The 12,901-nt window shown below is 47.9% G+C and overlaps 1 protein-coding gene across 1 annotated transcript; it reads left to right on the top strand.

Annotated features, from left to right (window-relative positions):
* Positions 1–5,092: 5,092 nt before the first annotated feature.
* Positions 5,093–6,280, top strand: LOC102426028 (Y-box-binding protein 3-like). The gene has a single exon (XM_006082969.1). The coding sequence runs from the start codon at positions 5,093–5,095 to the stop codon at positions 6,278–6,280; it is 1,188 nt and encodes a 395-aa protein (XP_006083031.1).
* The last annotated feature ends 6,621 nt before the right edge of the window (positions 6,281–12,901 follow it).

Below are 12,901 nucleotides of genomic sequence, written 5' to 3'. Positions count from 1 at the left end.
GTGCAAATTTCCTGCTGGAGATACAGTCAGTAGTGCTTTTAAATATAATCAGATTTGAGAGCTAAATCTAGAACCAATTCAGAAAATTCATTCTTAAGATTCTGTTCTTTAGAAACAGCCCTAGTGCCAAAGTTTGCATGAGTCAGTTCTCAGAGAAGCAGAACCAATTACACGTATGAGAGTGTGTGTCTCTGTGTGTGTGTGTGTGTGTGTGTGTGTGTGTATGTGTGTAAAGGGAGAGAGAGAGAGAGAGAGGGAGAGAGAGAGAGAGGGAGACTGACTTATTTCAAGGAATTGGCTCATATGATTATGGAGACTGGCAAGTTCAAAATCTGTAGGATGTGCTCACAGACTAGCTTCTGAAGGGAGAGCCAAGGCTGCAGTTTAAATCCAAAGGTCATCAAGATGGAGACACAGAGAAGAGCCAGTGTTGCAGATCAAGCCCATAGGTCATCTGCAGCAGAATTCCTTCTTGCTCAGGGGAGATATTTTTTTTTTCTGTTCTGCCTTTCACTGGATTGGATAAGGCCCACCCTCATTGTACATGGCAATTTACCTCAAGTCCATGGATTTAAAACTGATTCTCATCCAAAAGCACCCACACAGAATCACCCATAATAATGTTTACTCACATATCTAGGCACCATGGCCCAGCCAAAATGGCACATAAAATTAACCATCACACTTTCTTTCAGTCTTTTCTATTTCATTCCCTTTTTTCTCTTTTTCTTTTTAACATAGAGTATTGTATGGAAAGATGTTCTCGGCTAATGGTTTACATAATTTTTCCTTCACATAAAGTATTCCATGTAATTGCCACCACAACTCTATGAACTAGATAAGGAAAGCATTTATATTTTATTTTTACATGCAAGACCACATCTCAGGAAGGCGATGTGACTTGCTCAAGGCTAAACAGACAACATTAGCCCATTCCAGGAGTTAAACCCAGGCCCTCTGAATTAAGATTCTAGCTCTTTCAAATGATGTTTAGCTCCCCAAACCTCAGCTGTGGGTGCACTGAAAATTGCAACACTTGCCATATTTTAAACCACTTATTGACATTCATAGTATCCCTGGAGTCACCCTGTGTCATTTGCAGGGTATGGGGCAAGGGTAGGCATTCTCAGTTGCATGTTCCAGATCCCATTTTATTATTTCTGTCTGTATTATGTTAGCTTTGTGTTGCCTTGGACTGTGAGCAGCACTCAAGAGAGCCTGGAATGGATGGTGTGGTTACAGGAGCAAGATGGATAAGTTTCTTCTTTCCCTTTAGCCCATTTGACCTTTCAACCTGGAACCACCAGTGAACTGGTGAGAAAAGAGGCCCTGAAGCATTTTCATCCTCTCATAAGACTGCCAATTTGTTTACTCTTTAGCTTAGACAATGTGATTTATTACCTTTTATCATGAGCCTAGATGGACTGTGCTGTCTTGGTTTCAGCCCCATTTTGTGGCTGAAGCAGCAGATATTTTAGTTTTAAATAATAAGCCCATGGATCAGACAGTATACCTTAGACCCGAATTAACCTCCAGCTCTTAAATAATTAAGCTAAAACAATATCCTTCACAGGATGGATGAAGTGCAAAATAAAGAAAAAGAGATAAACAGAACCTGATGATTTCAATAAAAATAATACAATGGGCGCAGTAAATTAAACTGTAAGCTCAAACAAGCAATTCATATATTAATTTTTTCACAATGCCATTCTTCTTGCATAAAATACACCCAAACCAAGAAGGTTCAACTGATCTCCATGATGGCTCCAAAGCACTTTCCTGTCTATCATTTAAACAACAGCATACTCAAGAGGACATAGTCAGTCCAACTCAGTGAATTTATGTTGTGCCTGGCAATGTGCTAGCAACTGTAAGGAATTCAAGGATGAAAAAGAGGCATAGGTTTAATGCACAAGGGCACATATGCGGTGGCCATTTATACGGCCAGCCCTGTCCCAGGCACCATGTTACCTGGAAAGGAAACTGAGAGGGAAAAAAAATCAATCATTAGTGCCCTTAGAATTCAGTTGGGAAGAATAATGAGACAGAAAACCTTACATATAGGAAAGCAGAGTAGCCATTAATCATAGGCCATAAGTGCAACTATGTTTCACAGAAGAAAGACAAGGAGGTGGACTGGTGCATTTGGAATGGGGGTGGCAGGGGATTGCAAAACTGGGACTAGAAGGGCGAGTAAGAATTACTCAGATGGAGGAGAGAAGAAAAAGTATTCCTAAGAGAATGAGGAAAAAGGGAACACAGGCACAGAGATGGGAATGGGCACGGCAAATGTGGAAAGCAGCAAGGAGAGTTATCAGGACATGTAAAAATAACTGTTGCCCTGGCCAGTGTAGCTCAGTTGGTTGGGTGTCCTCCCATGCACCAAAGCTCCCCAGTTTGGTTCCAGGTCAGGGCACATGCTTGGGTTGCGGGCTCGAAATCCCAAGTAGGTGCCATACAGAAGGCAGCTGGTGGAAGTTTCTTTCTCACAGTGATGTCTCAATGTCTTCTCTCTCTCTCTCTCTCTCTCTCTCTCTCTCTCTCTTTCCCTCTCTCTCTCTCGCTCTCTTCCTTTTCTCACGGTCTCTGTCTCTCATCAATAAAAAACATTATATAAATATATACAAGTATGTATATGAAAGAACTATTAACGGCATCATAGAAGTGGCCTCATGGGGCCACGAAGGGAACAGTGGACTAGGAATCAGAGGGCCTTCAGGTCCAGAGGTATCATCCTAGCTCTGCACTTATTACGTGGGTGTCCTTGGTTAGGTCACTTAGCTGCTCCCTGCCCTGCTGCCCTGGCTTACTCTGTCATGTGAGGATACTGCCATTAGCCTGCTGCTCTAACTCTTGCTGTGAAAACAATAAGAGATGATGCCTAAAGACGTGTTGTTTTTGTTTGTTTGTTTGTTTTAAAGAGTGAAATAAAAATCAAGACCCTTTCTTCCATTTTCTATTACATCAGCATGGTGAAGAAATGGTTCCTGGGTGTATAGTAAGTAGGGTTTGCTCTCTGTTGGGCTGTAGGCAGAGTATTGTGTGTGTGTGCAAGGGGGAGAGGGAGGGGGTACTGATTAATTGATATGAAGGCAATTTTTGCTCCTGGAGAGTGACGGGCCCGGGAGTCTGGACACAGAGGAGATAGGTCGGCCATGCAAGAGGCATTTCTTTAGTTCCCTGCTGGGTTGTATGAGACCATTACCTCTCTGAAAGAGGTCACTGGTCTCTGACATCTGATGAAACAGGTGACAGAACTGTACATGAAGACCAGTGAGATGCGGTGGAAAGAGACCTGAACCCGGAGTGAAACTTATCTGAGATAAGTTTAAGGGTCCACCCAATACTAAATATTTGAACGTAAGCAAGCAACTTCCTGTCTCTGGGCCCCTGTCCCTCATCTGTCAAATGGAAGCAAAAACATTACCTGTCCCACTTCCTTATAGAGTGGGTTCTGATAACGATCAAATGCACAACATGTGAGAGGTTTCTCTAAACTCTCAAATGGCAGGACAACAGGGCTTATTTTTCTTGTCAATAAATGAAAACTGAGTTTTATGATCAGTTACAATCTACTATTTCAGCGTGCTCTGTCCTCACCTGGGAAAGGCTATATTTCAGAAAGCTACTGTACCTTAGCACAGTATCCTCTGCTGACATGGGTTCGGAATAATGTCACTCCCACGTAGGCTTTGGGAAGCCTGCTTGCAGGTACTCTGGCTGCGGAGTTGGAAGGAGGCCCTCGGGCAGTGGATAGCCATCCTTCACTGGGTCTTCCCTGCCACAATGAGGTGAACTGCAGCAGAGCACTCAGGCAGGGTCAGGGCTCCATCACAGTCAGCATCACGAAGTTCCCATATATAAGATACTGAAGTTAGGCTGAAGTATGAGGGTTTCTACATAATTAAATCAGAAGCCCAATTCAGGATGAAGATCAGCCAGCTATTTGGAAAATAAAAAAGTTTGTATCTGCCCTAACTGGTTTGGCTCAGTGCATAGAGTGTTGGCCTTCAGAATGAAAGGTCCCAGGTTTGATTCCGGTCAAGGGCATGTACCTTGGCCGCGGGAACATCCCCAGTGGGGGGTGTGCAGGAGGCAGCTGATCGATGTTTCTCTCTCATCGATGTTTCTAACTCTCTATCGCTCTCCCTTCCTCTCTGTAAAAAAATCAATAAAATATATTTTTTAAAAAAGTTTGTATCTGTATTTAAACAAAAGGAAGAATTGCCTGAACTCTGTTTTACTCTGTGTGATCCTTTGCTTTGTGTAGGCAAGAGCACAGAGTTCCATCAGGGTTTTCAGAATATTCTAGCTACAAAGGTGTTCCTCCTCAGAGTCCCTGCTTTAGAAATCTAGCACCAGCTTAATGTCTTGTCAGTACTAGAGTTCTATCCCTGGCGGGTTTCCTCTGCCCTTTTGTAGGAAAACAAACAGCAGCAGCAACAAAATGAAACAGTGGGCTTCTTAGATTGGGCGCTCCTTTCATGTGTTGCCATTTACAGAAAATGCGGTTGTCTGGAATTCCACAAAATGCCACACTCACATAGAGGGCACAGAAGGGTTTGGAAGAGGACCGGGGTTTTGCCAGAGAGTACGTAGGGAGTGCCCTTAGAAGGCTGTGGAGCTCCCCAGCCAAGGGAGAGGGATGTGAGGTGGGTCCTCTCTCCACGTCCACTCAAGCAAGCAAGAGGGTCTTCAAGAAGACCACTCTCTAGAGCTCTGTGTGCTCCTTCTCTACTAGGGACCAACCAAGAGGCGCTGTGAACTTGGCGCCAGGAGCACATGGCAGAGCTCACATGCCCCGCCCCCTGGCTAGAGGCGGGCCTGGAGCCCCATTGAGACGTCACCCCTGCAGCCAGGTTCATCCGGGTCCTGTTTCCTAGGAGACGGAGACGCCACAGACCTCTCCCAAGAGCCTCACCTCTGAGCAGCAGGAGAGTCCTCAGCCCTGACCCAGACCCTCCCAGAGCAAGGCTCCCACCTCCATTACCGCCCCCACCCCCATCCCCACCCCCACCCCGCCCCCCAGCCCCTGCTCAGCTACTTAGGAGCAGATTTCCCTGGGACTCTAGGAGCCAGAAAGGAAGGCCTCATGAGTGAGGCAGGAGAGGCCACCCTCACGGAGGTGGCCGCCTCCGACTCCCCCCAAGCCGGCTCCCTCCAAGCCAGGAAGAGAGATCTGTCGTCCTTGGGAGGCGGAGACTCTGTCCAGGCCCTAGTCACCAGCCACCTCTGCGAAAACTCTGTCCCCGAGGCCACCGTGGCAGCTGGCACCAAGGAAAAGGCGCCCAAGCAAGTGATCGCCAAGAGGGTGAGTGGATCCGTCAAGTGGTTCAATGTAAAGAACGGGTACGGTTTCATCACCAGGCACGACACCCAGGAAGATGTGTTCGTTCACCAGACGGCCATCACCCGGAACAACCCCCACAAGTACCAACGCAGCGTGGGGGAAGGCGAGACCGTGGAGTTCCACGTGGTGCAGGGCAAGCAGGGCATCGAGGCTGCGAACGTGACCGGGCCAGGCGGCGCCCCAGTGGAGGGCAGCCGCTTTGCGGCAAACCGACCCCGCTTCCGCCGTGGCTTCCACACCCGCCATCGCGCGCCACAGCATCGCAGCGCCAGGGGCCCTGAGGGGGACGTCTATGGCTACGACTATGACTACCACTGCAACTACGACTACTACTACTACGACTACTACGGCTGCTACCACTACTACGACTACTGCGGCTACTATGACTACGACTACCAGGGCAGCAGAGAAGACTTCGCCTTCGCCCAGGGCCAGAGGCGCCACCTGCACCGCCGCCCCCAAGACCAAAGGCTGAGGCGCTTTCCGCCCTTCCGCAGGGCCTGGGCTGTGACCCGCCGCCCTTCCACCTCCGCTCCTGCCAGCCGCCCTCCGCAGGCCGCCCAGCTGCCTGGGTCTGCACCAGCCGCCGGGCCGGAGGGCTCACCACCACGCCGTGGGCCTGGCCCCAGCTACCGCTTGAGTCGCCCTAGGGGCCGAGGCATGGCCCCTCGTCCAAAGTCCTCTGAGCAGCTGGAGGCAGAAAACAAGGAGAGCGGGAGCGATGCTGGCTCTGCAGCCTGCGGCCCCAACAACCCCATCCACAGCCAGCAGCAGCCGTCTGGTGCCCAGGACCACAGCCCTGAAGGAGGAGAGGAAGACACCACCAGGAAGGGCCCTGCTGGAAAACCCGCTTGCATTGCCAATCAGAGCAGCACCTCAGAGGAGGACGCCGCAGTTGCAGATGCCACCTCTGCTGCACAGGCCCAGTGACACTCCTGCCCCCTCCCAGGGACTCCCTGGCCTGGGCTGCAGGTGATGTCCTCTTGAGGTGCCCTTTGGCGCGCGACACAGTCAAACATCCATATTGACTGCTAGATTTATGCCCTGACAAAAAGACACAGCCCTTCCCCAAGGTCTCAAGATAAACGACAAGATCTGTATATTTCTCTTATCATTTGCCTTGGCAGTTTCTGTACCACACGCACACCCACACCACCACCCCCCGGCCCCCCCCCCCCACACACACACTCACCCCTCTGTATCCATTCTTTTAAAATATCTGACCAGGATCACAACTATGATTCTACATCCCCAGGTGAATTACATGGAGCACTTAAAAATATTCTTTCTAATGCAAAAACAAAGATGATCTGATATTGAAGATTATCTGACATTGTGTCATATTACTAACCTGAATGGTCATTTCCTCAATAAATCATTTCATGTTCATCTCATCTGTTATCGCCGTTGTCTGATTTTTTAAAAGCCTGCCAGCACATATCGACACTGAGATAGTCTTTTCAGTCCTTTTATCAGAACCAATTTTAGCAAACATCATACCTGTCACTCTTTTTACAAGTCACAAACTTAAGACGAATTCTGAGCTTATGGATTGAACTTCTCGGGATAGTCTAAAGCAGTGATGGCGAACCTTTTGAGCTCGGCATGTCAGCAGTTTGAAAAACCCTAACTTAACTCTGGTGCCGTGTCACATATAGAAATTTTTTGATCTTTGGAACCATAGTAAAACAAAGATTTATATTTTTGATATTTATTTTATATATTTAAATGCCATTTAACAAATTAAAATCAGCCAAAAAAATGAGTTCGCGTGTCACCTCTGACACGCGTGTCATAGGTTCGCCATCACTGGTCTAAAGGATTAGAAATGGCCCCATCACTATCTTTTTCTCCACCCCTTCCCACCCTGCATTTGAGCAATAAGTCTGGAGGGTCAGTCCACCTACCCACACTTAATGCTTAGGTACTCAATGAGGCAAAACACGGAAAAACTGAGCAAAACATCATGACAAGCAAGACAATTTGGCTCTCTGGAAACAGAATTTGCTTCCTCTGTATTTCTTTCTTTCTGTGGATTTAACCTAATACCGTTTAAGTATTTAAAAGAAAATGGACCGTGAGGGGCTAGAGGCTGGGAGAAATGGGGAGATGTTGGTCAAAAGGTACCTAATCTACAGCATGGTGACTTAGTTAAAGATACTCCTTGGTATACTGGAAAGTTGCAAAGAGAGTACAGCTTCAGTGTTCTCAACATGACAGCAACAACAAAATGGTAATTGTGTGAGGTGTCAGATGTGTTAATTATCCTTATCTTGGTAAACATTTCAGAGTAAATACATGGATCAAATCATCACATGATACATCTTAAATTTACATTATATTAAATGTCAATTACATCCTAACTAGAGGCCCAGTGCATGAAATTCATGCACGAGTAGGGTCTCTAGGCCTAGCCTGCGATCTGGGCCGATCAGGGCCTTCTAGCTGCTGGCCATGGCCTTCCTTCCCCCAGCTGCTGGCTGCCGGCCGGGGCCTTCCTTCATTCCGCACCACCCCCTGATGGTCAGCGCACGTCATAGCGAGTGGTAGCACTCCCAGTCGGTCAAACTCCTGAGGGGAAAATTTACAAATTAGCCTTTTATCTCTATATATAAAGAGCCAGGGTCCGTAACGTCCAAAACGACCAAATGGACAACCAAACACCGGGAGTCAGTCTTGCAGTCAGTGCTGGGTTGCCGCGGTGACCAAGCACTGAATGCTACCATTGCAGTGGTGGTGACTCAGCACTGACTGCTGAGGGGGCTGCAGATCAGGGCTGGAGAGAGGCCCGGAGAGAGAAGCAGCCTCCGTGGCAACAGTTGATCAGCCCCGTCTCTCTGATCATAAGCCTGGAGGTGCTGACTGGCATAGAAACCGACCAATCAGAACCAAATCTGGGTGAACTGTGAGGAGCCAATGGATCCCTAGGAGGCGGAGCTTTTGACGCTGACTGGCATAGAGACCAACCAACCAGAACCTAATCTGGGTGAACTGAGAAGGCAGAACATAAGGTGGGGGCTGAGGAGGGGTTTTAAGGGCAACAGCTGTTTGGTGTAAAGTGTAAGAAAGCGGTTCAATTTTTTAATGACTGGCTTGGCAATATAGTGCATATGGCTGGCTATCAGTCCAGACATAGGGATTATGTATTTTCGTCTGCCAAGAGCATCTCCTCCTGCTGAAAAAGGCTCCCCACCCCATTTAAGCAATCATATCCTATATAATCTATCTATACCAATAAAAGAGTAATATGCTAATTATACCAGTTGCACCGGCCATCTTCCAGATGTCCGACTTACTTCCAAACAAACACATGGTGTTGGGGGCTGAGGTAGAGGCAGTTAGGGGTGATCAGGCCGGCAGGGGAGGGGAGTTGGGGGCAATATTAGGCTGGCAGGGGGTTAGGGGCAATCAGGCTAGCATGGGAGGGCAGTTGGGGGTGAGATCAGGCCAGCAGGGCAGTTGGGGGCAAGATCTGGCCAGCAGGAGAGGGCAGTGTGGGGCGATCAGGCAGGCAGATGCAGTTAGGGCTGAGTAGACCATCAGGGGAGAACAGTTAGGGGTGAGATCAGGCCGGCAGAGGAGGGCAGTTGAGGGGGACCAGACCAGCAGGGGAGGGCAGTTGGGGGTGAGAATAGGCCTGCAGGAGAGGGCAGTTGGGTGTGAGATCAGGCCAGCAAGGGAGGGCAGTTAGGGGCAATCAGGCAGGCAGGCAGAGAGGTTAGGGGTAATATGGTAGGCAGGGTGAGGCAATCAGACAACCAAGCAGGTGAGCAGTTAGGAGCCAGAAGTCCAAGACTTTGAAAGGGATGTCTGACTGCTGGTTTAGGGTTCCCTATTGGAGAGGGTGCAGGCTGGGCTGAGGGGAACCCCCCCTGCACAAATTTTGTGCACCAGGACACTAGTTATATAAGGATAAAGATGGGGGGAAAGGAAGAACAAAGTTGGCATGGATGCAGATATAATTATTATTGTGTGTACCTGTGGAGCTGAAGAGAAATATATAGTCCATAGTTTACATCTGTGCTTCCTGGTTAAGTCCCTCTAGTGTGCGGGTGGGGGTGGCGGCTGTGGAGGATTCATGGAAAGCTGCACAAGTGGGGTTTAGCCCACCTCTGGCTCTTTCCCCTCAAAGAGAGACGTTCTGCCTTCCCTATCCTGGTTTTCATTTCAACATATAGTGGGGTTGGTGGGTAGGAGGCAGTGGTTGGGTTTGGGGGAAGTGGGTGATCAATACATTTGAAGCCAACAGGTGTCTTCAAAACCTCATTTTACAAATTAAGGAAATTAGATATGCAATAGCAAAATCAAAGTACTTATTTTATTTTTTAAGTATTTGCTTATTTATTTATTTTTATTCATTTTTTAAATCCTCACCTGAGGATATTTTTCCATTGATTTTTTGAGAGAGTGAAAGAGAGAGGAAAAGACAGAGAAATATTGATGGAAAGAAACACATCGATTGGTTGTGAGGAGCCTGCAACCGAGGTATGTGCCCTCGAACAGAATCAAACCAGGGACCCTTAGGTCTGCAGACTGACACTCTATCCACTGAGCCACACCGGCTGCGGTGTACTTTTCTTATTTTAATGTTGAGGCATTTTACGCCGCATAATAGACTAGCATAACAGGTTAGGAGAGGGAGTATTTGATCATTCAGTATGGCTGAATAGCCTCAGTCAATTTGAGTAGAAGCAGTAGAGATTACTCATTCAGGAAATATTTGGGTGCCTACTTGTGCCAGACACTTTGCCAGATACTAGGAGTTGCATCATGGCAAAGAAGAAGGTCCCTACTCTGAAGGAGTCCAAGGTCTAGTGGAAAGCAAGACGAAACTGGCAATGACTATGGGATGGAGTGAGTGCTCTGCTGAGAGAGGAAGCACAGGTGATCCAGATGATGGCAGGGTTGGCACCAGGGATACTTGAATTTAAATTGTATCCTGGAGTTGGGTCCAAGATGGTAGGGTAGGACACAGGGAATATGCACCTACATATAGAGCAATTCCTCCTGAACAACAAACGAGAGAAAGACCACACAGAGAAGGGTAGGAGAGACTGAGATGGGATAATCACGGGAACCTCACTCCAATGGGGAGGCCTGTGGTGGAGAGTGACATCACTGAGGGGTTGGTGAGGGCAGACTTGCCTGCTATGAGGCACAGTGATAAAACAGCAATTAAAACCGCAGCTAGACTACACATGAAAATAATCCATTTACTAAACCACAGGTGAGGAGGTTAAAAGGCTAATTCCAATGTAACCCTGATTTTTTTTGGGGGGGGTGGGAGGCTAGCAATCTGAATCCATGCCAGCAAGCTCAGTGTACATTATTGATAACCTATAATTTAGTCACTACCTCTTTCCCAGAAATTGGTCTTGCAGAACCTGTTACAGAGGCCATAAAACTGTGAACAGTGCACTGCCCCGGAGGGAGGTTATTAACACTGGTGCCAGGCCAGGCCATCAGATATGGCCTGGAGACCCCCAACACCTGGGGACCTTCTTGCAAACCCCACGAAAAGGACCGGAAACATAATCCATATTTGCGGGACAAAGTCCTCAGAAAGCTATAGAAGAGAAGCCCCCTGCATGTTACTTTACTCAGATTTGGAAAGTAATTCCCCGAGTCTGCCGGTGTAAATAAACACCTGTCACTCCTTTTCCTAAACGTTGCTTGGTTTTTCTCTGGTCTTCTGCAACACAGGCACCTGCAAATAAATGTGGGGGAAACTTGCAGGAACTCACTTGGATCTGAGGAGCTGGCACTTGCCATTGTTGACATTCCTCCTCCAGCTAGAGAGCACTCCAGCCCCCTGCAAGGCCTCCATAGCAGACCTCCCCATCCTAGACCACCTTGTTCTGCAAGGGCTACAGTCAAGCCCAGCTGACCCACCAGGGCACCCAGGCTCCCTGCACCCCATGTCAACTCAAGCAGTGACCACTCAAGCAGCCCCAGTCAGCTGGACCGCCAGGGCACCCCCCCACACACAATTAGCCTCCCAGAGCCTTGGACCCCAAGGCCAACTCAGGTGGTACCTGCTGCAGTCCCCTTCACCCGGGCCCCCAATAAGACCCCTGGAGCCTAATACCCCTACCCCCTCACCCTGCAAACCCTACAAGCCCAGAAGCCGGGTCCCTGGGGAGCCCCAAGAGCCCAAGGACTTTGGATCACCATGCCCCATGTTCTCTGCAGCCCCAGAAAGCCAGCCCACCTGAGCACCCCAGGTGCCCCATGCCCCTGGCAACCTCAACCAGAACTTGTTGAAGGCTCCCCAATGCCTAGCTACATGCCCAGAGTGGGCTGCAGCCCCTGCTAGCCAGAACCCCCAGGGCAGAGAGCATAAATATTTTTTTTTTGCTAAAAGTATTACAAAGGGTATTACATATGTGTCCTTTTTTTCCCCCCCCCGCCCTTGATAATCCCCTGCCCTCCCTTACCCCCCAGTGTCTTATGTCCATTAGTTATGCTTATATGCATGCATACAAGTTCTTCTGTTGATCTCTTACCCCCCTCCCTCCTGCCCCCCAACCCTCCCTGGTCTTCCCACTGCAGTTTGACAATCAGTTTGAGAGCATAAACATTTTGAGGAGGGCACTTGAGGAAAGCAGTATTCAGGTAAGTGATGGGGAGCATATCACACACTTATCACACATCTCCATGAATTTAGATTTGAGTTTAATGGATACAAGCCTCACATGAGCTTCCTACTATAAAAAATAATGTAAAAAGAGCCACTTTAATATGGAGCAGGGACTGCCATCCCAGAGGAACTGTCTTGCATGTCTTATGCCTTGAACCCTTGAAATATTAAAACAGGACAAAACAAAACAAAACAAAACAAAAACCCACCAAAAACAAACAAACAACATTGTGAGTGGGCCTAAGCCAACAGAATGTCTCAAAGAACTGATTGCAAAAATAAGAAAGCAGATGTTATGACTACGGGACTGATGGCTACTAGACTGAAAATACAAATGATTAGAATCAGCACCACCTGTGTTAGCTTATCTGCACCAATAGAAAAAATGTTTTCCTTCTATGTGTGGATGAAAAGGGCCACATGCTAACCTGGCAAGCTCAGGGAAGGCCTGCATGGCAGTCTTGCAAACTCAGAGACCTAAAGTAACCACAAAGGATGGTCTGAAATTAAACTTTAACTAAAAGCAGTTATGGTGGGTAGTTACATCCCTAGACCTGTATCTTCACTGACAAGGTCAACCTTTACCTTAACTGAGCCTATCTGTCTTTTTGCATCTATGATAACATACCCTTGAAATGTCTGGGTAACTTGTAACTTCCCTTTTTCTGGAAGCCCTGGGGCACAACCTAATGTGCCTGGGCACCACCGCACATGCCACAAATTCCTTCATTGTTACCATGTTAATTGCTCCTGCACCCACCTCAGTATGTGTCTATCATTTTATTTCTTATCCAATCCCAGGGTTTTCCCCGTTTGCTTTCTCCAGCCTCTCTAGTCTGTCTCCAGTGGGTTTCATGTAACCCACCTATGTCCCTTCCTTTGATTGCAATATATAAATATAGCTGTAACCC

This window comes from Myotis lucifugus, unplaced genomic scaffold, assembly GCF_000147115.1.
Source record: "Myotis lucifugus unplaced genomic scaffold, Myoluc2.0 scaffold_4, whole genome shotgun sequence".
NCBI classification, from domain to species: domain Eukaryota; kingdom Metazoa; phylum Chordata; class Mammalia; order Chiroptera; family Vespertilionidae; genus Myotis; species Myotis lucifugus.
Note: the sequence above shows the minus strand (reverse complement) of the source record. Positions and strands in the feature narration are given on the sequence as shown.

Bases quoted from the DNA above. Each gene is read 5' to 3' on its own strand.
- LOC102426028 (XM_006082969.1), top strand. From the start codon at position 5,093: ATGAGTGAGGCAGGAGAGGCCACCCTCACGGAGGTGGCCGCCTCCGAC.